The sequence below is a fragment of the Arachis hypogaea genome, chromosome 4 (genome assembly GCF_003086295.3).
Source record: "Arachis hypogaea cultivar Tifrunner chromosome 4, arahy.Tifrunner.gnm2.J5K5, whole genome shotgun sequence".
NCBI classification, from domain to species: Eukaryota; Viridiplantae; Streptophyta; class Magnoliopsida; order Fabales; family Fabaceae; genus Arachis; species Arachis hypogaea.
The window spans coordinates 6,877,296-6,904,141 of record NC_092039.1 but is presented as its reverse complement, the minus strand read 5'-3'; the positions used below and the strand labels follow the sequence as shown (position 1 = coordinate 6,904,141).

Genomic DNA, 26,846 nt, shown 5'->3' with positions numbered 1-26,846 from the left:
CTTTTATTATTTATTAAATGCTTTATTTTTACGAAAAAAATTTGTCAAACATATTTAAAAGAGGCTAATTATTTTATATGAGGTTGACATGTGAGTTACACTAAGTTATAGAGTATTGAAAGAATATACACTGTTGTGATGACGTTTAATTTTTAGTTTTAGTGAAAAGAAATCGGACCGTCCGATTTTATTGGAGAGAGAGGGACACAAATCAGACGGTCTGATTTGTGTAGAGTATAATTTTGTGGGTATTGAAATATGATCCAGAATTTTCTGCACAAATTTTTTTTTTGAAATTAAAAATGGAGATGATTGTGGGGTTAGAGAGCAAACAGAGAGAGATTTGTATGTGAGGGTGAAAATGATGCTGCTAGGAGGGAGTAACATTCCAAAGGTTATTGGAAGCATCGAAGCCAATCGGAGTCCAACTGTATGCGTGTCATATGGAGCTAATACACAAATTAGATCCAGAATTTCCTGTACCGTCTGCTATGTGGAGTCAGTATACAAATTGAATCTAGAATTTTTTGTACCGTCTGTACTCGATCCGTTCGATTACAGTACCTCCAATCAGATAATCCCATTTATCTTGCGTAGTCTTCATATCTTGATAAAATACGATATACCTCCATAACTTTGCTATACACTAACCCTCTCTCCATATTAAAATTAAAAAGTTCACCAAAAGAATTAAAAATTGATTTTTAATAAGTTTTTTATCAAATTCATTTTCATGTGTCAAAAGTGTAATTCTCCACCTTCCCTTCCAGTATTTGGTATTTTACACTTGAGTAGTTTGGCACGACCAAGATGCAATGGATGCAAAACAAAGTAGAATAGCTCTACATAAAAGCAATATTTAAAAAAGCGTGCCACGTGAACCATACGGAACATAAATTAATCCTTGCTTTGATTTGATGATAGATAGGTTAAGCAATAGTCACTTGTAAACAATACACCATGACCACACGATTCATCATCTGTCAACAAAATAGTGACTTGGGATTAATCTGAACCACTCATTTATTTGGAAATAAAAATATGAGATCCAACACCCAAAATGTTAGCAAGTATCTAATAAAAAACAATCTGATTCTCATTCCTCGTGGAATGCAAGCTGCGAACAAACGAAACGAGGGCATCGTGGGAGAATCTTCGTCCTCCTCACATCATCCAATCAGATACTACTAACACGAGGAAAACCTTCCAATAGCAGATTAACACGTGTCACCTCACTTCACTTCATGCTCCAACTTCTAGATTTTAGTTTCCACCTAATTTCATATAATAAATAAATTAAGGTAAAATATCAGATGTATTCAATTTTATTTAAAATTAATAGTTAAAAATCTTAAATAATTTAATTAATTTAATTAAATTTTTATTTAATAATTCTTAATTATTAACTTTACGTGAAGTTAATTGCATATAAATTTTCACTCTAAATTAATTTATACCTAGTTTCATAAGTATACTACTTAAAAATTGCATTCAAACCCTAATATCTCAAAATTATTTATAAGTTAAAGTATCCAAATATTAGTCACATAAATAATTATTTTTAAAAAACGATTATGAATAATAATTAACATAAGTTTAATTTTTCAGCATTGCAAACACACTTTCAAGTTTCTATCAATTATGAATTAGTTTTTCAAAAGCCTTTTTGTCTAAACAATATTTTTTATCATTACCTTACTAACCTTGTAATTTGTAGTGAATATTATCACCGATGCCTTCCATTAATGAGAAGAGCAAAAATCAAAACAATCTCCTTACGTTATCAATAATATTTTTGATAATTTTTATTTATAACTGTATTTAATAAAAATATATTTTTTATAATTATATTTAATAAAAATATTTTTATAAATATATTTTTTGAATATATCTTTCTATATATATATTTAAAATATAATAATTAATTATTATTTATAATAAATTGACAGATAATATATTAATACCCTATATTTTTATAAATTAAAATCATTTTGTAGACTTAAGATGCTAGATGATACATGGATCCTTTAAAAGAAATTAAGAAAGGTCTAATAATTAAATCTTAAAAATGGAAAACAAAAATGTTGCGTACATACCTTTATACTTCACTTGAATTGGGTTAGATAAATAAGATTCCTCATAAGTCATAATAGAGTTAGAAATTAGTAGATAATCATTGGCCGGTAAATTAGGGCTAGTTTTCCTTAAAAAAAAAAACCAAAAAATATTATTGGTAATTAAATTGAGGGGTAAACCACGAAAATACATTTGAAGTATTTTTTTGTTAAACAAAATGCTTTTGCATTTTATTCTTAAAAAAAATATATTTAAATAATTTAAAAATATGATAAAAATATTCTATCATAATGAGAAGTTTATTCCGTTTTTTTGCACATTTGGCATCTTTTTAGGTTTTTAAATAATTTAAAAATATTTTATTGATAATAAAATTTAAAAGAAAATTTTTTATAGATTAGTAGTTTTTAGTAAATAACAAATAAATTTTATTAAATTATGTGTATAAATTTTAAAAAATTTAGATACAAAATATATTAATTTATGTGGATAAACTTTTAATAAATATATCTATAAATTATATATTTTTTATGTATAAAATGTTAATAAATATGTATGTAAATTATTGTTAATTAAATACTAATAAAAAATAATAATATTTACTGATGAGATAGTATCGTCTAATTTACCTAATTGGAGTGTAGTTTTGATCGAGTGTTGTACCCTAAATTGAGAGAAAAAGGAAAATAAAAAAAAGAGAGAGATGGCAAAAATGGTAAATTATATGGAAAGTGCGGAGGATTTCAAAAAAAGAAGGTAAGAACTAAGAAGATGATAAATGCGGTAACAAAGCGTGTGTTGAGGTCCCTTCATCACTCTCACGAAGCTCTCTGTACTTCCACCACGCTTTTCGTTCCTCTTCTTCTTCTCTTCCCTCCCCCTTCCCTCTCTCTCTCTCTCTTCCTATATTTATAAATCAATTCCAATCGCAAATTTCACTTCTTCTTATTTATAAACTCAAAAGCGCTACCTTTTTTATTTTTATCCATTCTTTTTTCTCCAATGGCGGATCTCAAGTCAACATTCCTCAATGTCTACTCCGTTCTCAAATCCGAGCTCCTCAACGACCCCGCTTTCGAGTTCTCCGATGATGCTCGCCAATGGATCGACCGGGTAATCATTCCCCTTCTTCTCAATAAACTTGTGCCTTTCATTCATCTCTTTATTGCATTTGTTTTGTTGACGCGGGATCCTGAATCTTAATAGCGTGATTCAAATTGGGGGCAAAAATTTGTTCTTTTTGTGGAAGTGAAATGAATGTGGAGTTTAATTGCATAATTAGAATGTACGGCGCGCATTAGATTAACTCAATGTTAACACGATTGTACTATACCGTACTATGGTTGAGATTATTGATGAGTTCCATTAATATGATTGCTGTCGTAGTTGTAGTGACCCCACTAGCAATATAGCTAAATGAGATTGTTGGTTGAATTTACCTAATAATTGATGGGTATCTTATATAGCTGCCGTATCCACCAAGATATGGGGCTCTCTTTTTCTGGTTGCCGGAACATTTATATTTTATTTGCTAAGATCGTGTTTAATTTGAAGAATTCTACTTAAAATTGATATTTAATTGTTCAAGGATTTATATATAGTCTTCAGAATTTAAGCATCCCTTGAGCATTCTGTTAAAGCCTTAGAGGAGGGAATCCTGTATGATGCAAATCTGCATGGCAAAAACTTATTCCAACAATGCTGTGCGGTCTTTTACAAATTGTGACATGGTCAGAGAATGGCTTTATTTCTTGTGGAAACTTTGAATGGGTTCTATTACTCTGATGGCACTGTTATGATTTTTCATGAGTTACTAATTGTAGTTCTCCCTTAGTCCAACCATATTTGCGTTGTGTATGCCACGGTTCTAAGCGTGCATGTTTGCATAGATGATCTTTTCTACTTTTCGTTATTGTTTCTTTGAAATATGGATGCATGTTCTGATCAGTTACTTAGTGTTTTGTGCTCTTAACTTATTGCAGATGCTAGACTACAATGTGCCTGGAGGTGGGACTTGAGAATTTCATTTAAGTTTGTTCTGAGCAAATTTTCAGTTTATTGTAACTGTTCCCCTCTAGGAAAGGAAAGGGGTGTACAGGAAACATTTCGAAAGAGATAAGCGTCATTGAATTAAAGATGGATGATAACTTTACATTGCAGGGAAGCTAAACCGTGGATTGTCCGTTATTGACAGCTACAAATTGTTAAAAGAAGGGGAGGCGCTAACTGATGATGAAATATTCCTTGCTAGTGCTCTTGGTTGGTGTATTGAATGGGTATGGCAATCTGGAACTTTTACTTTTGTAGTTTAACCATTACAGCCGAATTTTTCTGTGATGTATTTGAGGAAACTTACTATTTTCTGCCAATGAATGTTGCAGCTTCAGGCATATTTTCTAGTTCTTGACGACATTATGGACAACTCTCACACACGGCGTGGTCAGCCATGCTGGTTCAGAGTACCCAAGGTTTGAAACCAAGTAAACATGTGTTATCTTGATATCCTTTTTATCCTGTTGTGATAAAGCAAATGACATCTTGTTACTTTGTGGTGAAGGTTGGACTGATTGCAGCAAATGATGGAGTTCTACTACGAAATCATATTCCACGTATTCTTAAGAATCACTTCAAGGGAAAGCCATATTACGTGGATCTTCTTGATCTGTTTAATGAGGTTGTACAGATACCAAAGTTTGGATGATGTGAGTACCCTCTTGATATGTGCTAAAACTTGCTTATCTTGACTTTATGTTAGGTTGAGTTTCAAACTGCTTCAGGACAGATGATTGATCTGATCACTACACTTGAAGGAGAAAAAGACCTATCCAAATACACATTAACGCTGTGAGTCCCCAGAAACTAAGAAAATGGTGTGGTAAAAATTATTATTCATGAACCTCTTTTCCAACAAACATATGATACAGGGTTATATGTGACTATAATAACTGTGAAGCAGTAGAAATTCTTTCTTCTGTATTACAAACATCATATCCTCTTTTTATAGAATAAAATGATGGATACCTTGTGAATTGTGATTTTGCTTCACAGCAAATATTTGTGTGAGTGCTGCTTGAGATCTTCGAAAGACCTTAGCCAAATTCTTTTGCCGGGCATATCCCTTCCATATGTTATATTTATGCTTACATGTTTTGGCAGTTTCAAAATCAATACTAATAACTAATAGATTAACATCTTTTGCAGTCATCGTCGTATTGTTCAGTACAAGACTGCCTATTATTCGTTTTACCTTCCGGTAAGTATTATATCTTGATACATTTTTATCTTTCCTCCACAATTTAGATTTCTTACTTGCCCTTTTTCTGTAAGATACCAAGGACAATTGATTGTTCACACCATATATTTCACTGCTAGAACTTATATTTTCTGATTGTTCATGAAAAAGCAGACATAACATCCGTAATTTCTGTTCAGTTCGAACTTTGAAATCACTTCTTTTATCTTTTCTTTTCCTTTCATGCAATGTATGGCAATCTTTCACTTAAAGCATTTGTTATACTTAAATATAGGTCTGTTATTTAGCTTTTCATATTTGTCTGTCTTACACAGGTTGCATGCGCATTGCTCATGGCGGGTGAAAATTTGGATAACCATGTTGATGTAAAGAACATTCTTGTTGAGATGGGAACATACTTTCAAGTACAGGTAATATTTTTTAGCATGACTCTGCACTGTTGAGTCTTGAAGTTTCTTTTAAAAGCTGCATTGTACCTATCTTCTTTCTTTCCCTTCTTTTTTCAGGATGATTATTTGGATTGCTTTGGTGATCCCGAAACAATTGGGAAGGTAAGCATGCTTAATAATTGATGCTGGAAATATAATCTTCTGAACCTCATTCTAGTTATCTATGGAACCAGATTGGTACTGATATTGAAGACTTCAAGTGCTCTTGGTTGGTTGTGAAAGCGTTGGAACTTAGCAATGAACAACAAAAGAAAATTTTATATGTTAGTCTGCAACCTTTTTGTTTTCTCTCTCTGCCTTCCTTTCTCTTTCCCGTGATTAAACTGGGAAAATTACTCATTTGTTTTCATGGTTTATAGGAACATTATGGGAAGCCTGATCCAGCAAATGTGGCTAAAGTGAAGGCCCTGTATAACGAGCTAAATCTTCAGGTTTGAACCTCATTTACAGCTAGCTTTCATTATCAATTCATAGTCAACAAAAAATGGGTTCAATTTCAATGTAAGAGTATCATCCAATTAGGTGCTACCTCGTAGATAAAAGCAATTTCTTTGAATTCAATGAGTGTGGAAATTAACTGCTTTATTCGACGTGGTAGAAACTGATTGGATAACAGTGTAAAACTTTTTATCATTGACCATGCATCGAAATCAAACTCATTATTTATTTACATATAATTGGACATGAACAATGAACAATAGGGTGTATTTGAGGAGTATGAGAGCCAGAGCTATCAGAAGATTGTAAATTCCATTGAAGCTCATCCTAGCAAAGCAGTGCAAGCTGTGCTCAAGTCTTTTTTGGCTAAAATTTACAAGAGGCAGAAGTAGGGACCCCCCCCTAACATGCAAGGCCCAACATTGTTTTAAAATGCAATAGAATCAATAGTGTCTTCATTCTAGTCTTTGATTTCTTCTCTCTCATGGCGTAGAGCTTTTCAAATATCAAACTTGTATTTTTTCCTTCTCTTTTTTTTTTATTTTTTATTTTTTTTGTTTCTACCCCATTTGGTTGCTAAGTGTTGTATTTTATCTTGTAAGCCTTTTGATATTCTCGTTTGTTTAGAAATAAACAATCCCTTAATTTTATTTGGTAGTTATTAATTTATCACATCATCATTATTCATTTCTAATTTTCTACTATCTTCTTTGTTGTTCACTCAGAGTGGAATAACTTGGTTCAATCTAGATAAGATTAGTTCTAGAAATCAAGTGAATTCTAAAGGATCGGTAGCTCTAAGAAAAAATACAAAGTAAAAACAGAAAATAAAATTTTATCATATTTAGTAAATCAAATGCGTCCTAAATAAAATTATAAATAAACTTGAAGTCTGAAGAACGCGTCAAGCAAGATTGAAGCTTGCGGCCACTCGTTTTCAATCAACGCTGACTCCATAAAAGTGTCACATGCAACGCAATTCCATTCATGAAATGAAAAGTGTTATAAGAATAGTAAGAATTGTGCTGTTTGTATATTATAATTCACATTTAGATTAGATATATAGGACTTCTCTTACGTAATATGTCATATATAAACGTATTTGGGTGTAATAATAATATAATATATATTTAAAGTATTCCATTCTATACCATCCATGTGGATTAAAAAAAAACACAGAAATATCTTCCAAACAATTATTCAAACATCAATCACCTTGTTTTTTTTTTTTTTACGATATTTCCTAATTCGACAGGTTAATGATTAATTCGCTATGCTATTAATCTCCATTTAAGGGTTTGTTGTTTGCTGGCCAATGAGTTAATGTATGCACAAGACAGAATTTAAATTTCTACTTATTTAAGTGAACTAGTGAGCTAACCACTAAATTAACTCAACTTGGTTATATTTTTATTTGTCTTACGTGAAATATTTTTTAGTAAATAAAAATTAAAATCTAATTTATTTTATCATAAAAGTTTTAGTATTATGTTATAAATTATAAATAAAAATGAGTTAAAATATATTTTTAAAATACATATTAAAAAAACTAAAAATAATAACTTTAAAATATTTTTTATGTATTTATTTCTTTAAAAGTTTATTAAAACTATAAAAAAAATATTTTTTCAATAATTTGTTTTTCTTTTACTTCTTTTAATTAACAGAGCACATTTTAACCCAAACATTCAAGGGCATGGTCGCCCAGGTGGCGTAGGTGCCCCCCATTTTGGACCCATTAACTGCATTTGACATTGGATACGCATAACTCAAATGTCATCTCCATTTTTCAGCAGGTAACAGAAAAGGGAAAGCCTTCATTCATTGGCACTTAATTTTATATTTTTTTTTATAGGCTTTAGCAACTTAGTCTCTTAATTATTAAAGAGACCCCAGAAGGTGTTGGATATTGGTATGCATGTCTTTTTTAAAGAAATGGTCTTCTCCTTAATAAAATGACAACTATGTAATGTATTATTTTCATATTAAATGTTTGATTATTATATACAAGAACATATGCATTTTATATAAGGGAATGGTAATGGTTTCAACATAAATTAAGCATAGTCATCATTAAAAATGTAGTACATGGAAAAGAAAAAAAAAAGATTAATGGTGGTTGTGAATTGTGACGGTTGCCAAAAAAATTCCCAAGAAAATGGGCTCAAGAAACAAATATTGGTAATATATCATAAAGAAAATTCAGTCATATTACACTTGTATATAAAAAATATTATATTAAGATAAAAACTTAGGTCGACTTCATATGAAGTTGATATCTGAGAGTCGTTAGATAATTTGATTGATTTGACTAAATTTTTATCCAACAGATTTTAGATATCAACTTCACGTTCACCTAAATTTCTACCTTATATTAATTATTAATATAATATAAAATTTATATTAAAACATATGGTGATAGTTATTAAATCAGTTACTAATATAAAATTTATAACTGATTTAATAATTAATTGTTTGTATATGCATCATTTTTTTATATTTCTTAAAAGAATATATCTAAAAATATATCATAAGCTTAATGAATTTAAAGTGTGGATTCCCTTAAATTAATAAAAGAAATGGTGGTTGTGATTTCTTTCAGTTTGGAAGGTCAAGTAGTCCAACCCTTTACGCGCAGTGTCAATAACAATTAACAAGTTTAATTAATTAATTAATTAATTAATACGGGACAAATTTATAAAAATTCAAGAAACGAAAGCGAAAAAAAGGTACAAAATTTTATGACAAAGTGCATTTACTTTTCTAAGTTACAAGTTTTGATTTTGCAAATCCCTCTTCACTTTCCATTCAATTTCCTTCTTTTTAATTTTATCCTTGAAAAACCCATTTTTCTTTCTTCTGTTTTCTACTATCATTCAATCATTCAGTTAATTGCGGTCTGCTACAGGTTCAATCATTGTCTCTCTAATTATCCACTCCTAAAAAAAATCTTCTTTTTCATTTCTTTTTCCCTTCAATTTCTGCTTCCCAAACTTGTTGACAATCTTTTTCTTCTTCTTTCACGTTTTTTTCTTTCTTCAAGTTTCAACCATTCATCATGCTGAGTTTGCAATTCAGAATGAAATTGTAATAGTTTTTTTTTCTCTGATTCATAGGTTAGTTTTTCTTTTTCTGTTCATTGAGTTTGACTTGTGTTGATCAATTTCAATTTGGGATTTTTTATGTTCTAATAATTTTTTTCTTTTCACTTCCATTAGTTCATTCCACTCAAATCTTCAGTACATTTTTCTTCTCCTTGTGCTTACGCTGCATTACCCTTTTGGAAGATCTTTCTGGGGTGCTCTGTAATTGAAAAAAGTTCACATTTTAGTTCTCAAGATTCAAGTACCCTTTTGAGTTTTTTGGCTGCTCAATGAAGCTTGTGGTTCGTGTGATTGAGGCAAAGAACTTGCCACCGACGGATCCTAATGGGTTGAGTGACCCATACGTGAGGTTGCAGTTGGGGAAGCAGAGGCACAAGACCAAGGTGATCAAGAAATGCTTGAATCCAAGGTGGGATGAAGAATTTAGCTTTAGGGTTGATGACCTCAATGAAGAGCTTGTGATCTCTGTCATGGATGAAGACAAGTTCTTCAATGATGACTTTGTTGGTCAGCTCAAGGTTCCAATGTCACTTGTCTTTGAAGAGGAGATCAAGTCCCTTGGCACTGCTTGGTACTCTTTGCAACCAAAGACCAAGAAGATCAAGAACAAAGAAGCTGGTGTGTAATGCTTGCTAAACTCTTATTTTTATTGTAGTTTGTGTGATAGTTTAGTAACTTACTTTCCCTAGTGATTATGCGGCTATGTCCCCTTCCTCATTGTTGTGATATTGATTTTGAAGTTTTAATTTATAGTATGTTAGTTGGTGGAAATTGCATCATGACTGATTCGACATTTAGAAACTGTAAGAGAGTTGTGTTTCTGTGGTTGTCTCCATTGTCCTAGTTTTTAGGTGGACATAAAATTGCAAAAAATTTTGTCCCAGGATAAGATGCTTTTGTGTTGTTCTTATTTTCCTTAGAGGTTTGTGTTTTCTATTGTCTATATATTTCTGTCTCGAAACAGTTACCAAACTTGGCCATACGACGATCTTGCCTCTCAATGGGCCATTTGTTCAAGTTTTTTAGGAAAACAATGTGCTAACTACCTATGATTTTGTGCCATTTATATCATTTTTCTTGCCAGGTGAGATTCGTTTGAGTATATATTTTCAACAGAAGAATGCAGCTGTGGATTCATATGGTAATGGTGATCAATTATCACATCCAAGAAAGTCGGCTGATGGAGCCACTGATTCACCTTCAAGGTCTTCTGCTGCCTCAAGCTCGTCTTCTCCTTCAAGGGAAGAAACTACATCTTCTAAGGAAGAGAAGTCTAGTGCACAGAAAACACTCACAGGAAGAATTGCTCAAATTTTTAATAAAGGTTCTTCGGATATGCCTTCAACCCCATCCCGCAGAAGCATTGACTCAGAGCAATTTGAAATCATTAAAGAAGAAGTCAGTGAGATCAAGACTGAAGATGCGTTGTCTAACAAAACATTTGAAGAAGCTATGAGTAAAATTCAATCTGCAGATCAAGAAAGTGAAATTCCTAGCAATTTTTCAGGAGGGTTGCTTGTTGATCAACATTATATGACTGCACCCAAAGACTTGAACACATTGCTGTTTTCGACTGATTCAAATTTTCTCAAGTCATTGGCAGAGGTACAGGGTTCTACAGAACTTCAAGTAGGACCTTGGAAGTTTGAGAATGGTGGGGATTGCTTGAAAAGATTAGTTAGTTACACCAAGGCTCCCAGCAAATTAATTAAGGCTGTCAAAGCCTTTGAGGAACACACGTACTTAAAAGCCGATGGGAAGAACTTTGCTGTTTTGGCCAGTGTCAGTACTCCCGAAGTCATGTATGGGAGCACCTTTAAGGTAGAGCTACTCTATTTGATCACTCCTGGACCAGAGTTGCCGTCGGGAGAGCAGTGTTCCCATCTCGTCATATCGTGGCGAATGAATTTCTTGCAAAGTACCATGATGAAAGGAATGATAGAAAATGGGGCTAGGCAGGGTATGAAGGAAAGCTTTGATCAATATGCAACTTTGTTATCTCAGATGGTTAAACCTGTTGATATGAAGGACCTTAGTTCGAGTAAGGAACAAGCTCTAGCATCATTACAAGCGGAGCCGCAGTCAGATTGGAAGCTGGCAGTGCAGTATTTTGCTAACTTCATAGTGCTGTCGACAGTGCTCATGGGGTTATATGTCCTTGTCCACATTTGGCTGTCTGCACCGAGTACAATTCAAGGGCTTGAGTTTGTTGGTCTTGACTTGCCAGATTCGGTTGGTGAATTGGTTGTTTGTGCAGTCCTTGTTCTTCAATGTGAACGCATGCTGGGTTTAATCTCACGCTTTATTCAGGCCAGAGCACAAAAGGGTAATCTCATAAAGAAAAGATTGATATGCTTCTCAGTTCTCATGTAGTCAATTTCGCTGTCCACAGAGTTACTTAATGATGAGACCATTCGGTTGTTTTCCTAATGTTTTTGGATATTTTTTGCATATTTAGTGTTGATACGTCTGTGCTTATATAGACTTATTTTTTGGCTTTAAAATATTAGGTAGTGATCATGGGATAAAAGCACAAGGAGATGGATGGCTACTAACTGTTGCCTTGATTGAAGGAAGCAATTTAGCTTCTGTTGATTCCAGTGCCTTCTCTGATCCATATGTTGTGTTCACTTGCAATGGGAAAACAAGAACGAGCTCAATCAAGTTCCAGAAATCCAATCCTTTATGGAATGGTGAATATCATCATGGCATTGTTTATCATTTTCTGTGCTAATGAATGAAATTGAAATCTTGGCAGAAATTATTGTATGACTAGTCAGTTTTTTGATGTTTAGAACATTGTCTATCTAATCTATGCAGAAATATTTGAATTCGATGCTATGGATGATCCTCCTTCTGTGCTGGATGTGGAAGTTTATGATTTCGATGGACCCTTCGATGAAGCTGTATCGCTAGGACATGCTGAAATCAATTTTCTTAAAGCAAACATCTCAGATCTTGCTGACATATGGGTTCCACTTGAAGGAAAGTTGGCTCTGGCATGTCAATCGAAGTTGCACTTAAGAATTTACTTGGACAACACTAGAGGAGCCAATGTTGCGAAAGACTACTTAAGTAAAATGGAGAAAGAAGTGGGCAAGAAGGTAAGTTAAGACTGTTTTGTATTGTCGTTTTTGTATCGTACTCGTGTTTTGTCACACTTCTTTCTGGCTTATTTGTTCTAAATTGAAAATGTGCAGATTAATTTGCGGTCTCCTCAGACAAATTCAGCCTTTCAGAAACTCTTTGGGCTTCCGCCAGAGGAATTTCTCATCAATGACTTTACCTGTCATTTAAAAAGAAAAATGCCACTTCAGGTGCGATTTTTCTGTTCAATTTCATGTTAACTTTTTTATTGTGGTAGTAGATGGCACAGGATTGTTTAATATTACCTCATCACATTGTCGATGTTTATTTGTAGGGTCGCCTATTCCTTTCAGCAAGAATAATTGGATTCCACGCCAATTTGTTTGGAAACAAGACAAAGTTCTTTTTTCTTTGGGAGGATATTGAAGACATTCAGGTCATCCCCGCGACATTTTCATCAATGGGGAGTCCGGTAGTTGTCATAACTCTTCGACCGGGTAGAGGTATGGATGCAAGGCATGGTGCCAGGACACAAGATGAACAAGGCAGGCTGAAGTTCCATTTCCAGTCCTTTGTGTCTTTCAATGTTGCACACAGGTAGACAATGGAAATATCAGGCAATGTCCTTTCGTTTAATTTGATCCTCATTTAGAATCAAACGTAGTTTCTTCTCAACTGCCACTATTCTCAATACTGATTTTCTTGGTCACGTAACATCTCAAAAATGTGTATCCATATGGTATGGGATGATATGATAACTGCATTCAATAAATTATTAATTCAATAAATTATTGGTCATGTAACATCTCAAAAATGTGTATCCATATGATATCCTGTGTAACTAATAAATTATTTCGCCTCTGATGTAGGACTATCATGGCTCTGTGTAAAGCCAGATCCCTCAGTCCTGAACAGAAAGTTCAGCTAGTTGAAGAAGAATCCGAAACCAAAACCCTTGCTAGTGAAGAAAGCGGAACATTCCTTGGCATGCATGATGTTAGCATGTCTGAGATTCATTCTTGCACTTTTCCAATTCCTGTAACCCCTCTCTCTCTTTGTCTAAGATATGCATTTCTATTGATTTGTCATTGATTCTGAATTCAGATTTTTGTGTTTGATTATTTTGTTTCATTTCTTCCCCCCCTTCAATCGATTCAGGCCAGTTTTTTCATGGAGATATTTAGTGGCCGTGAGTTGGACCGTCGGGTCATGGAAAAATCTGGTTGCCTAAACTATTCCTATACCCCTTGGGTATCCGAGGACAAGGAAGTCTTTGAAAGGGCAATATATTACAAATTTGAGAAGCGTGTTTCGCGTTATAAAGGTGAAGTGACAAGCACTCAGCAGAGATCTCCTCTTCCAGATGGAAAGGGTTGGCTTGTGGAAGAGGTTATGAACTTCCATGGAATTCCACTTGGTGACTATTTTAGTGTGAGTATTTGTTTCTCGGCTTTCGGTGCCTAGTTGCTATATCTTTGTTTTCTGTGACTTACCTGTTTTCGCCTCCGGAAAACCCTGAATTGCAATGTATACTAATATTCTGCAGGTGCACCTTCGATACCAAGTCGAGGATTTACCGGCAAAAGCAAAGGGATGTAAAGTTGTTGTAGCCTATGGAGTTGAATGGCTGAAAAGCACTAAGCATCAGAAAAGAATCACAAAGAACATTGTACAAAATCTGCAGGAACGTTTAAATTTGATGTCCACCGTAGCCGAGAGGGAGCTTGTAGCGAAATAACAAACGAGTCTCTGAACAAGCAAGCATGGGAGGTAGCTGTTATTCCCGCGTCGAAAAATATTTTTTCACAATTCATCAATTCATGAACTTGGAGCAGAATTTATATGATGGATCATATCATAAAGGGTGCATATGATTTGTGCATTCTGGGTTCTTAACTGCATTGAATATCAGTGAAACTAACCTTGATAGTGGAGATTGATGTTACTTGTCTTTAGGAAGTTTTGAATCAGAGATATGATGATGCTGAGATTTGAGATGCTTTTCCAACCAGATTTTCTGATTGGTTCTCCCATTGTAAATGACTAGTTTTGACTATTTAGAATTTAGATGATTTAATTGATAGCAGAATACATAGGTTACAATTTACATATATAGCAATTGTTGTAACCATTGTTTTAGGCCTCTCAGAACACCATGATATGAAGGCACATATCCTATAGCAGCTATAGTCAGTTTCTCTCATATATTGATTTGTTAAACACATTCATAATGAGATTACTTTTTAGACATTGATTTTTTATAATCTGGTATAACATTCTTCTTTAATTTTGGGTTTGAATCTAAAAAACTAACTACTCAAAGTTTGGATTCAAAAGGGATAGAACTAATTTAATTTTCATAAAATCAATCTTGTATTATTACATCAACAAAATTAATTAATTTTTAAATTTGTTATTAAAAAATTATTTAAATATATAAATTTAGTTGGATGATCATATAATTTTTTTTATACTTTAATGTATAACAATCCAAAAAGTTTAAACATAAAAATAAAATTAAATGATATGTTTAAAATGTTATGTGTATACTGTACATTAAAATTTAATTACTAAATCAGTTTTTTAATTACTAAATCAGTTATTATATATATATATATATATATAATTTAATTTTTAAAGTATATTTATATTTTAATATATAATATATACGAATATCTAATTTAGTACTTAATTTTTGTTCATATAATTAGGATATTTTTTTTAAAGTCAGATAATTTCATTTATGAAATGAAAGAAATATATAGGTATTCATATATGGGACAAATAGAAGAAATAAGGCATTTCCAACGCTCTACTACAGATGTAACATCATATAATAATTTAATAAGAAAAATAAAAAGTAAAATGCTCATCAATTAGGAAGTGAGAATTTATTAAAGCTCTTTCTGCAGCTTCAAAGTTGTTTAGTTTACAGCGAAATTTTGACTTCTAATAGATACAAAATAATATAAAATTGAACACTACTCAAATGCACTCGCTATATATTTTGTAAAGAGAAAAAACAATATGAAAGATTTCTTCTAACTAACTCTATAAGATGATGTGAATAAGGATATTGTTATTGTTATTTTACTTCAATTACAATTCTAGAGACGCATATATAGTATCTCTATGCTATAACTTCAACGAATAAGAATAAAATTCTCTAACAAAAACTCCTTACTAAACATTTTGAGTTCTCTCCCATTAAAACTCATTTATTTTACTTCCTAAAATTACTATTATCCTTCTTTTATTCTCACAATTCTCCACCTCGGTCACAATTTGAAATCTACTTAAATTTTGGACGATCAAAGTATGGTATTCGTATCCCCATGCCTAACATGAAACAACATTGAAAAATTCTAAACCGTGTTGGAACTTGCTTTCTGACACTACTTTAGTCAGTATGTCTGCGAGATTTTCATCTGTGTGTACTTTTACAAGAGAAATGTTGCTTTCTGTATAACATCACGCACAAAGTGATATCTTACATCAATATGCTTGGTACGAGTATGATGAACCTGATTTTTAGCCAAATGAATTGCACTTTGACTATCACAACTCAAATTCATGCAATCTTGCTGAAACCTCAAATCATCTAGAAGATCCCATCCGTAGCCACAATGCTTCTTTCACCCTTTCTGCTACTGCCATGTACTCAGCCTCTGTAGTAGATAGTGTCACTATAGCTTGTAACATCGATCGTCAACTAACTTAAGCACCTTGTAATTTATATACATAACCAGTCGTAGAACGTCTTCTGTGTAGATCACCAGCATAATCAGAATCAACAAAGCCGCTGATTTGACATGATTTTTCACTAAAGTATAAACCTATATCAATGGTACCCTTCAAGTACTTTAATATCCACTTGACTGCTTCCCAGTGTGCCTTACCCGGATTTGTCATGAACCTGTTAACAATACTGACTGCTTGTGAAATATCTGGGTGTGTACCATGGTTCTAAAAATCGGACCGGATCGGCCGGTTCAACCGGAAAAACCGGGAACCGGTTACCTAGCCGGTCCGGATAACCTCAAAAAAACCGAATAGCAAAGAACCGGTCAAAAAACCGGTCGAACCGGCAGTTAACCGGCGAGCTGGAAGAACCGTCCGATTTTTTGGCGGTTCAGTGGTTTGATAATTCAAAAGCCAAACGACGTCGTTTTGGCTATTTAAAAAAAAACTGGCGGAACCTAACCGGCTAACCCTAATCATCACTCAGCATTCAGCAACACCAACACCCAAGCTCCCAAGTCCCAGCACCCAGCCTCCCCTTTCTTCCCCCCTCACCCACCATTCACCAAGGCCAGCAGCGCCACCGCCCACCAAGCTCCAGAGACCAGATTCCAGAGCGCTCCTCAGTCACCACTCGCCACCCAACAGCGCTCCTCAGTCACCACTCGCCACCCAGAAGCCGCGACCACCACCACGTTGAGGCCGCCTCCTCGTCGCCGAACCGAGCCCGCCTCTCATTCGCCGGTAAAACTGATTTTCTTGTCTTCTTGATTTTCTTGTCTTCTGAGCTCGCCTGTTCTGTTTGAACATGCTTCCTAGTTCCTCTGTTTTTGCTGCTTCATGAATGTTCAATCTGTTTTTGCTGCTTCTGTTTGCTGCTTCATGAATCTTCAATCTATTTTTGCTGCTTCTATTTGCTGCTTCATGAATCTATTTTTCAATCCAGTTTTGTTGCTTCTGTTTGCTTCAGTGACGAGTATAGGGGTAATTCATGATTCATCCATTGTTTGCTTCTATTTTTTTGCCATTTTGTTCTTATTGCTTCTTGCCTTTGGTGTTTGATTTGGATCTGATGCTTTACTGTAACAAATTATGCAGCATTGCAGCTCATTCAAAATTTTTCAGATTCTGCCGCAACAGATTTTTTTTGCATTAATTTTCAAAATAATTTGGTTTTGTTCAAGAGTTTACAATTTTTATGGTTGGGGGATATTTTTCTTTGATTCATCATTCATGTGCTTTTGCCTTTCAAGTTTCCCTAGCTGGCTGGCTTTGTGGTATCATAGAATTTGTGGCTATGTGCCTTTTATTTTCTTCATGGAGCTTTTTGCACTCTGGCTTTTGTTTTTAGTCTTTTTCATATTGTGGCCATTGTTTTTAATCCAGTTTTGTTGCTTCTGTTTGCTGCTTCATGAATCTGTTTTTCAATCCAGTTTTGTTGCTTCTATTTGCTGGTTCATGAATATTCTCAGTTGATTTCTGTGACTGTCAAGCTGCATGAAGTTGATTTCTTGTCTTTGATTTTCTTATTGTTATAGATGGAACAATCACAAAGTAACTCACAGCCACAAGATAATGCTGTTCAAAATTCTCAAACTGGTTCATCCAGAAGTAAATCTGATCCAGCTTGGCAGTATTTTACAGTGAAGTATGACAAAAATAACAAGGCTCAATATACATGTATTTTCTGCTTGAATACTTACAATGGAGGGGGGATATATTCAAAGAGGAGGAACCGATTAGAGCATCAAAGGCTAGTGACATTGTTTATGTCACTTATAATCTACGCCTTCAATCTAGAATGCATCGCAAGAAGAAGAATTATGATCCAATTGACATTCAAAGCATTGACACAGTAAATTTTTGGGTAATGCCGGATGAAGATGATTCTGAATTTACTAATGGAGACATCGAAGGCATTGAAAATTTAATTTATATGGATAATGCTATGCCTTCATATCCTAAAGGTGATTGAAATAGCAAAACTTGTTTCATTTCCTCTCAATATATGATGTAAAGTTGTAACTTTAATTTTTTCTTGGTTTTCTATTTTATTTTATTAGATGGAGGAGATGTGGAACTTGATGTGGATTTCCCTAATGTTGATGATTCTTCAAATACAGCTTCTTTTGGTGGTACTTCTGATGATAGTGGCTTTGGATTACCGGTTTATGATGGAGATGTTAGAACACTTAATGATAATTATGATTTTTGATGAGTTGCACCTTTGATTAGTTGAAAACTTGCTAGTAATTGTATCTTTTGAATGTAGAACACTATGGGTTTGTCATTATGTACGTTTTATTTTTTGTTCAGTTATAAACTTTAATGTTTGAAGTTGTTTGTGAACCTCTAATCTTAAGTAATGGATAATTTATTATGTGAAATATTAAATTTTATTAAGTTATAAATTATTGAATTTTATTAAGTTTAATAATTTTATTTAATATTTAATTAAACCGGTTGAATCCCGGTTGAACTCCGGTCGAACCAGTGAACCATTGAACCAGTGACCTTACCGGTTTATTGACCGGTCCGGTTCTCGCAACCTTGGTGTGTACACACCATAGCATACATTAGACTACCGACTGCACTAGCATAAGGTACATTTTCCATGTAAGCTTTATCTTCTATTGTTGTGGGAGATTGTTTACCAGAGAGCTTGAAATGTGGAGCCAACGATGTTACTACTGGCTTAGCATTTTTCATTTCGAACCTTTCAATAACGTGCTCAATGTACCCTCTCTGACTCAAGAACAATTTTCGGCTTGATCTCTTTCTTTTAATTTTCATGCCTAATATTTTTCTTACAACACCCAACTCTTTTGTTTCAAATTCTTTGCCAAGTTGAACCTTTAACCTATCTATCTCCACCTTGCTCTTAGAAGCAATAAGCATGTCATCCACATACAATAGAAGATAGATATAATCACTTCCAGAAAGCTTATGAATGTATACACAATAATCATAATTGCTTCTGAAAAAATCTTGTTTTAACATAAAGGAGTCAAATCGCTTATACCACTATCGAGGAGATTGTTTCAATCTATATAGCGATTTCTTTAAGCGACATACCTAATTTTCTTTACCTTCAACCTTGAAACCCTCAGATTGATATATGTAAATTTCTTTCTCTAAGTCACCATACAAGAAAGCTGTCTTTACATCTAGCTGTTCCAATTCAAGATCACCCTGAGCAACAAGACTCAAAAGCACCCTTATGGAAGTGTGCTTTACCACAGAAAAAATATCTCGTTGTAATTAACACCTTCTTTTTGTGCAAATCCCTTTACTACTAACCTAGCTTTGAATCATGTACCAGCTGACTTAGTAGGATCTTCTTTTCTTTTATACACCTATTTACAACCAATTGCAGTCTTTTCCACGGGCAACGGGACCACCTCCCATGTCTTGTTCTTATGGAGAGATTGCATCTCTTCTTCCATGACGACCAACCAACTTTCTCTATCTTTGTCTTTGATAGCAAGTTTGAAGGTAACCGACTCATCATCTTCCATCGAGAGTGTATAATCTACCAAATTTACTTGCCCATACTGTCTCAGAGACTTGACCCGAACTTTTGAACGAATTTCTAATTCCTCTTTGCCTAGTGGATGCCAAAGAATCATGTTGTTGCTGTTGTAATGCATGTGAATTTTCTTGCTGAATCTCCTCATGATCAAGTTCATCCTCTACATCATCTCGAGTAGCATTAAGATACTCCACCTGAACATTATTAAAATCTATTTGTTGATATTTAGACTCTATCTTCACCACTTGAGTATTTGAAGTTTTTCCAACATCACCATCATCTGGCATCGTATCTTTAGACAAAGCTACCATAGATCGTTCATCAAAGGTAACATCCTTCCTAATTACAAACTTAGAATCATTTATGCTCCAAAGACGATACCCTTGAACCCCTCTTGGATACCCCAAAAGATTGCCTTTTTAGCTCTATCATCAAGCTTATTATCTTTGACATGATAATAGGCTGTGCATCTAAAAACTCCAAGTTTATCGTAATCTGCATGTTTACCTGACCACACCTTATAATGTGTGTCTCCATCTAGAGAAGAATGTGAGGATTGGTTCACTATGTAGCAAGTTGTAGCAACCGACTCCGCCCACCACTCTCTGCCTAACCCAGAATTAGAACGCATACACTGTGCCTTCTCAAGTAGCATACAATTCAGTCGTTCAGCGACTCCATTCTGTTGTGATATTTTCCTAACTGTCCAGTATCTCACAATGCCTTCTCGGTCACAAAACTCCTTGAAAGCCCCATCCGTATACTCTGTGCCATTATCTGATTGTAGAGTTTTCAACTTCCTACTTGTTTGGTTTTCAACTATTGCTCTCCATCGCTTAAACGTGTCGAATACCTCATTCTTATGCTTGAGGAAGTAAACTTAAATATACTTGGAATAATCATCAATAAAGTAACAAAATACATGGAACCACCCTTGAAAGTAATTTTAGACGGGCCTCAAACATCAGTATGCATGTAGTCTAACAACCCTCTGCTTTTATGCTTGCTTGTAGAAAACTTCACCCTGTGTGCCTTTTTATACATGTAATGCTCACAAAATTTTATTTGTGGTTTCTTCATATTCTTCAGCAAACTTTGTCCACAAAGCAATGATAGACCTTTCTCTGACATATGTCCAAGCCGCATGTGCCATATTCTTGTGCAATTTGTTTGATCTCTATTTTCATCAATTCCAACTGCTAACTCACTTGTGACTGTTGTCCCCAAAAGAGAATAAAGATTACTGTAATGAACTCCCTTCATCACTACCAAAGAACCACGAACAACTTTTAGTACTCCATTTTTCGCAACTATTTTGCAACCATTTTTCTCCAACAAACCTATGGAGATAAGATTTTTTCGCAAGTCTGGAATATGTCTCACATCCTTTAAGGTTTTTACTATTCTATCATGCATCTTGATTCTTATAGTACCCAACCCCATAGTTTTACAAGCATGATCATTGCCCATTAAAATTGTGCCACCATTTATGCTTTGATAGGTAGTAAACCACTTCCTATTTGGGTATATATGGTGAGATGCTCCTGAATCAAGAATCCACTTATCGAAGATTTCATAAGAATGTTCTGTCACAGAGTAACAGCCCTCCTCATCATTTGAGACGTAGCTTGCTTCTTGCTTTTCTTTTGGGTTGTCATTGTTCTGTTTCTTGAAAGTTATCTTTTTATTTGGACAATTTGCTTTGAAATGTCCAGGCTCCCCACATGTAAAGCATGTTCTCTCCGCGTGCGGTCTAGATTTTGGCCTAGACTTTCCACGCTTATTATCTTTTCCTCTTTCATTAGTCCTTCCTCTAGCCGCAAACAATCCTTGTATTTAATCATTATACTCTCTTCCAATTGGAGATAATATTACACTTGTAGCAACCTTACGTAGATCACCTGCTAAAAGTGATGTTCTCGTCTCATCCAGGGTCAGAGTGTCACCCACTAGCATCAATATCTGCACTAGATTTTTATAGGGCTTTGGTAATGAAAGTAACAATATGAGTGCATGATCCTCATCAACTTTCACATCTACATCATTTAAGTTTGATATAATCCTATCAAACTTATTGATATATTCTCGAATTGAGGTACCTTCTTCCATCTTGTATGTATACAATTTGGATTTTAAGTAGATCTTGTTAGTTAGAGTCTTCGTCATGAAGTTACTCTCTAACTTTGCCCAAACGCCTACTGCAGTTTCTTCTTCATTTACCGAAAAAGCAATATCCTTCTCAAGGCATAAGATTATTACAGCCCAAGCTTCAAGATCTAATTCTTCCCAATCCTCATCTTTCATTTTCTCTGACTTTTTCTCTTTTCCTGTCAGTGCCTTGTGTAATTTTTGTGATATAAGTAGATTTTTCATCTGCATCCTCTAATAAGAAAAATTATTTTTCCATTAAACTTTTCGATTTCATATTTGCCTACTTTGATATTACCACTAGTAGAAGCCATTATATTTAAAATTGAATTTTATCACGCAAATAATGAATAATATAACCTGACCGGTCTAAAAGAATTTAACCGTAAATCCATTATCACTAGGAATGCTCTAGAGTGAACACTAAAAATTGTAAGTTTTATCTCATCAAAATTAATCGGTTTAATTAATTTTTTGTTCATGATTGTTGAAACTTTGGTTTTTAAATTTTTAAATACATATGTCAAATTAACTTGGTTAATCGATATGAAAATATCTTTAAAAGTTCAGCTACTTGTACAATTTTCTAGTTAAAATGAACAAGATTCTAGTGTTTAAGTAAAAATAAATAAATACAATAAACATTTTGCACCCCATCCTTTCATTCATTGACCAGTTGATTCTTTTGTGAGATGAGAAATCACTAAGCTTTGATTACTCTATTAGGATAAGATTGTCATAGGCAAGATGGTCAAGGCGCGTAGCTATATAGGGATAAATAAGTAATAATCCATTCATGAACAAAAACATGAAAAGTTGTAAATAAATAATTACATTAATATTTAATTGAGAGAAAATTAAAAATTTCCAGCGCATCGCACTCACACACACACATACACTCTCTTTTCACTTCTCAAAGACGCAGCGTTCTAAAACCCTAATCGGTTCGATTCTCTAACTTCCGATTTCCTCAATCAATCAATGTATGAAACAATCGTCTCTCTTTTTATTTTCCCTCCGGAATGTGATTATCACTTTGAAATTAGAATCCCTTTAGCTTCTCAATTGTTACGATTACATAATCATTATTCCCGCGCTAGATTTATCCCCAATTTAACTGCATGATTCTGCTGCTATATCCTTAGCTTAGGGTGAAATGATTATGTTTTTGTATGTCTGATTACCTAATTTCCTTCTGATTATCATATGCTATTTATTTTCAACAATTTCCTATGTTGTCATATTTATTCTGCCCTTTACTTAATCTCATGTTCTGTGATTTTTTTTTCCTTCTTTAAGTTTTTAGGGTTTGTGTCTGAAAATAGAGAGCTTTTGTGGCATGGTGGTTCAGTGGAGCTAAATGGTTTTGTTACATTGCTAGTTTTGATGAATGTTATGGCGGCATTGTGATGCAACTTATGTTGTGAGCTCATAGTGCGGGAGAGCTCATCAACAAAGTTTAGTTGAAGAGAGGATGTATGGAAGAGCATCATCAGGTCTTGATAGATTTAAGAAAGCTCAGACTTTGGAACCATTCTCTGTTTCTGCGACTTCAAGAAATGGTGGCGGTGGCGGTGGCGGTGGCAGCCAATCCTCAAGTAAAGTAGCTGGCAATCATGCCTCTGCTTGGACTCAACAGAATCAAAATTCTGTCCACCAATCCCAACAGCATCAGCAGCAACATGCCTCTCAGAAAGGTGTGGGAGTGGAGGCAGCCCCCTTGTTAGGGCAGACTCAGCAGTCAACTCAGGTTGGAGGAGGGCAGTCGACGTGGCAGCCGCCGGATTGGGCGATTGAGCCGCGGGCAGGGGTTTTCTACCTGGAAGTTTTGAAGGATGGCCAGGTGCTCGACCGGATTAATCTGGATCGACGGAGGCATATTTTCGGGAGGCAAATCCAGACTTGCGATTTTGTGCTCGATCATCAGTCCGTCTCTCGTCAGCATGCTGCGGTTATTCCTCACAAAAATGGGAGGTTAGCATATTACTCTCATCTTTAATATTCTATAATGGATTTACTGCTTCTCTGTGTAATTATCACTGCTGTTTTATTGTATGTTTTCTGGGTAATTCACGTCATGAACATGGAGTTTCTGTTAATCATCCGTTTCATGTATTAAATATATTTCAGGAGCCACTTAACTCGATGCTTTTTAGACATGAAACTAAATATTTCTCGTGTAATTTAGGATTTAATGATTCGGTGAAAGGGGTTTCTGAAGGGAAAATGACCCATCATTGTTTATGACTGAATGGGCAGAAAACTGTGTCCTGGAGAGGGCACAGACGGTGAAATGGATGTGTTTAGTTACCACCATTTAGGGTTTTAATCAACTCTGTTGAGCTTGAAGATCCTTTGTCAAATGAGATGTTATTGCCATTGACACAACCTCTTTTTCTGTTACAGTGTATATGTAATTGATTTAGGATCTGCACATGGTACATTTGTTGCAAATGAGCGATTGACTAAGGATTCACCGGTCGAGCTTGAAGTTGGGCAATCATTGCGGTTTGCTGCATCGACAAGAACGTACATATTGAGAAAGAATGAAGCAGCGCTTTTCCCCCGTCCTCCACCACCAACAGAGATCAATTTCCCCCCACCTCCTGACCCATCGGATGAAGAAGCTGTTGTTGCTTATAATACACTTCTAAATCGTTACGGTATCAACAAGTCTGATCTAGTGTCCAAATCAGGTGAGTCTGGTGGCTCAGCAAGTAGCCAAAGTAAGCATTACCCGTCAGAAAGAGCTGCAAAGAGAATTAGGAAGACAAGAGTTGCCTTCAGGGATCAAGTTGGGGGAGAGTTAGTTGAGGTTGTTGGAATTTCGGATGGCGCAGACGTAGAAACAGAACCTGGCCCTGTTGGTGTTAAAGAAGGAAGTCTTGTGGGTAAATATGAATCTCTTGTACAGATTACTGTAATACCAAAGGGAAAAGAGCAGTCCTCTGCCAAGGAGGCTGATTCATCCCAGAAAGGCGTGACCGATAGATTACAAGAAGTGTTAAAGAAGGTGAAAACCCCACAAAAAACTGGTATTTATGATGACCTTTATGGCGAATCCTTATCTGTGAAGGTTGGATCTTCATGGGCATATTCACCTGCAAGTTCCGGTGAACGAGCTAATCCTGCTAAAGAGGATGGGGAAGGCAATGCATTGAGTGGAAAATCAGAAAGTAATCCAAGCAGTGTTGATGGAGATGATGATGATGATGATGATTTGTTTGGGTGACTATTGAACCTCTGCAGTCAGAACATGGAACAGAATTGTCATAGGTTTGTTTGAGTTTGACTTTGACATAAGCATGCAAAATTGCAAATATTGTTCTTTTGTCATGTGTAGTTACTGTTCCAGTGTATCCATAATTAATGTTTTTCCACTGCAAGCTTCACTAACTAGTAACTACAAAGATTACAGGTTCATGGTTGAATGTTATATTATCCTTGTGTGCAGCCTCACATTTTGAACCATTGTGCGAATAATAAATTCTTTTACCAGTTTAATTATTATCAATTTGGTTCTTAAAATATTATTAACATTACTCAAACAACTTTATCTAATTAAAATCAAGAAGTATAATGCTAATGTTGATGTTGTGTAGTGCAATTTAGGTTTTCTTGACCATATAGTACCAAATACTCGTGAGAAAATTATCAAAATCAATACATGACAATTGACATGATTCTATACGTGCAGGCCTACTTCCTTTTTTTTTTGGTCAGGAAAGTCCTACTTCCTATATTTCTTTTATAAATTTTGTTGTAAAACTAACTTTTTTAAATACGATGACAATTATTACTTGTTAAGAAATTTTGTAAAACCTTTTTTTCACTTTTAAATCCTCATTTGAATTAAGAATATGATTGAAATGTGTTAAAAGTTGCAAAAAAAAACTAATTTACAAAACTACCCTTGTTACTATTAATATTTACTTTTTAAAATTAATTTATCAATGTATTCTCTTTAATTCACTTTTTAAGAGATATAATGAAAAAAAAAAAGAATTATTACATTAGTTTTTCTTTTTTGGTGTCCAATGATTATATTAGTTTACTAAGTAGATAATTATTTATGAAAAAGAATTAAATTGTAAAGGTTTACAATTAATTAAAAATGGAGAAAATATTCTAAAAGTAAAGTTTGAACTTCAACTATTGTCATAAAAGCTTGACTTGCTTACCACTCCTGAAAACAATTAATTAATATTTCTTTTTTGAAAGGTATTAATTACTTATTAATAATACATAATCCTAGATTTTCCTCGCATAATCTTTTTTAAGCGCATGAATTAAAGTTATGCATGCACTATAAAGAATTGTTGGTACTATTTGTTATAATAATGATTGGCATCTTCATCAAATGGAGGCACTTGGTCGGTTCAAAGATTAGTATGGCCACTGCCATGATTATTATCAACGAGATCTGATTAAGAAACTTTAATGAAATTGATGATCATGTTATTGAGATCATCATGCCCATCATCAACACTTGCTCATAACATCATTTGATTGGACTTGGACCTAAGCCAAAATAATAATAATAATAATAATAAAGGTAATGCTAGGTAATTAATAACTTTTTTTGTTCAGTTTTTGAATAACATAAATAATAAATATTTAATTCACTATATGTGTGGATAGTTATTCTAATATTAAAATTTAGGTAAATAATTTAAGAGCGTAATATATTTTTGTTTTATTGAGTCTATTATTCACATTATTCACAAAAATTATTGTCTACTTATATTTTTAATAATAATAATAATAATAATAATAAAAGAATCCTCCCTCTGGCTTTAAATATGGAGAGTTCAGTTGGTTGAGATTTGATTCATTATACTTAAAATTTAATTTAATATACATATAAAATATTTATACGTACATTTAATTAGATAATATTATGTTAACAAAACTTATAATTATTCTTTATGTTCATACCCTGCCCCAATAATAAAGGCCCAGGTCCAAATAAAAGGCCTAGTCCAAAAGATTAAGCCTAGCTAAGTACCGACCTTCCT

The 26,846-nt window shown here is 34.0% G+C and overlaps 4 protein-coding genes across 12 annotated transcripts; all 4 read left to right on the top strand.

Moving 5' to 3' along the window:
- Window positions 1–2,742: 2,742 nt before the first annotated feature.
- LOC112796068 (farnesyl pyrophosphate synthase 1) lies at window positions 2,743–6,866 on the top strand. Of its 2 annotated transcripts, XM_025838338.3 has the most exons (12): window positions 2,743–3,189; window positions 4,059–4,083; window positions 4,237–4,352; window positions 4,458–4,544; window positions 4,634–4,750; window positions 4,832–4,920; window positions 5,278–5,329; window positions 5,644–5,739; window positions 5,836–5,880; window positions 5,952–6,041; window positions 6,138–6,209; window positions 6,480–6,866. In XM_025838338.3, exons 1-12 carry the CDS (start codon window positions 3,079–3,081, stop codon window positions 6,606–6,608), a joined length of 1,029 nt encoding a protein of 342 aa, XP_025694123.1. In that variant the 5' UTR covers window positions 2,743–3,078; the 3' UTR covers window positions 6,609–6,866. The 2 variants fall into 2 exon arrangements, with proteins under 2 accessions (XP_025694123.1, XP_029153582.1); XM_029297749.2 differs by lacking the exon at window positions 4,059–4,083 and having other exon boundaries at window positions 2,850–3,189.
- Window positions 6,867–8,821: 1,955 nt separating this feature from the next.
- On the top strand, window positions 8,822–14,671 carry LOC112796066 (C2 and GRAM domain-containing protein At1g03370). 5 transcript variants are annotated; one of them, XM_072234929.1, is made up of 11 exons: window positions 8,945–9,124; window positions 9,260–9,332; window positions 9,435–9,938; window positions 10,405–11,646; window positions 11,831–12,013; window positions 12,141–12,424; window positions 12,521–12,637; window positions 12,742–13,004; window positions 13,277–13,445; window positions 13,566–13,838; window positions 13,954–14,671. In XM_072234929.1, the coding sequence occupies exons 3-11, from the start codon at window positions 9,590–9,592 to the stop codon at window positions 14,143–14,145; spliced, it is 3,072 nt and encodes a 1,023-aa protein (XP_072091030.1). In that variant the 5' UTR covers window positions 8,945–9,124; window positions 9,260–9,332; window positions 9,435–9,589; the 3' UTR covers window positions 14,146–14,671. The 5 variants fall into 5 exon arrangements, with proteins under 5 accessions (XP_072091032.1, XP_025694119.1, XP_072091031.1 ...); XM_072234932.1 differs by having other exon boundaries at window positions 8,982–9,124; window positions 9,260–9,303; XM_072234931.1 differs by lacking the exon at window positions 9,260–9,332 and having other exon boundaries at window positions 8,822–8,945.
- A 1,941-nt stretch (window positions 14,672–16,612) lies between these two features.
- On the top strand, window positions 16,613–18,535 carry LOC112796065 (uncharacterized). Its single transcript, XM_025838333.3, has 3 exons — window positions 16,613–16,892; window positions 17,687–18,115; window positions 18,212–18,535. The coding sequence occupies exons 2-3, from the start codon at window positions 17,827–17,829 to the stop codon at window positions 18,361–18,363; spliced, it is 441 nt and encodes a 146-aa protein (XP_025694118.1). The 5' UTR covers window positions 16,613–16,892; window positions 17,687–17,826; the 3' UTR covers window positions 18,364–18,535.
- A 3,987-nt stretch (window positions 18,536–22,522) lies between these two features.
- Window positions 22,523–25,342, top strand: LOC112796064 (protein phosphatase 1 regulatory inhibitor subunit PPP1R8 homolog). Of its 4 annotated transcripts, none has more exons than XM_025838329.3 (3): window positions 22,523–22,811; window positions 23,128–23,802; window positions 24,235–25,342. In XM_025838329.3, exons 2-3 carry the CDS (start codon window positions 23,303–23,305, stop codon window positions 25,058–25,060), a joined length of 1,326 nt encoding a protein of 441 aa, XP_025694114.1. In that variant the 5' UTR covers window positions 22,523–22,811; window positions 23,128–23,302; the 3' UTR covers window positions 25,061–25,342. The 4 variants fall into 4 exon arrangements, with proteins under 4 accessions (XP_025694114.1, XP_025694117.1, XP_025694115.1 ...); XM_025838332.2 differs by having other exon boundaries at window positions 22,625–22,772; window positions 23,135–23,802; XM_025838330.3 differs by having other exon boundaries at window positions 22,625–22,811; window positions 23,135–23,802.
- Window positions 25,343–26,846: the final 1,504 nt, after the last annotated feature.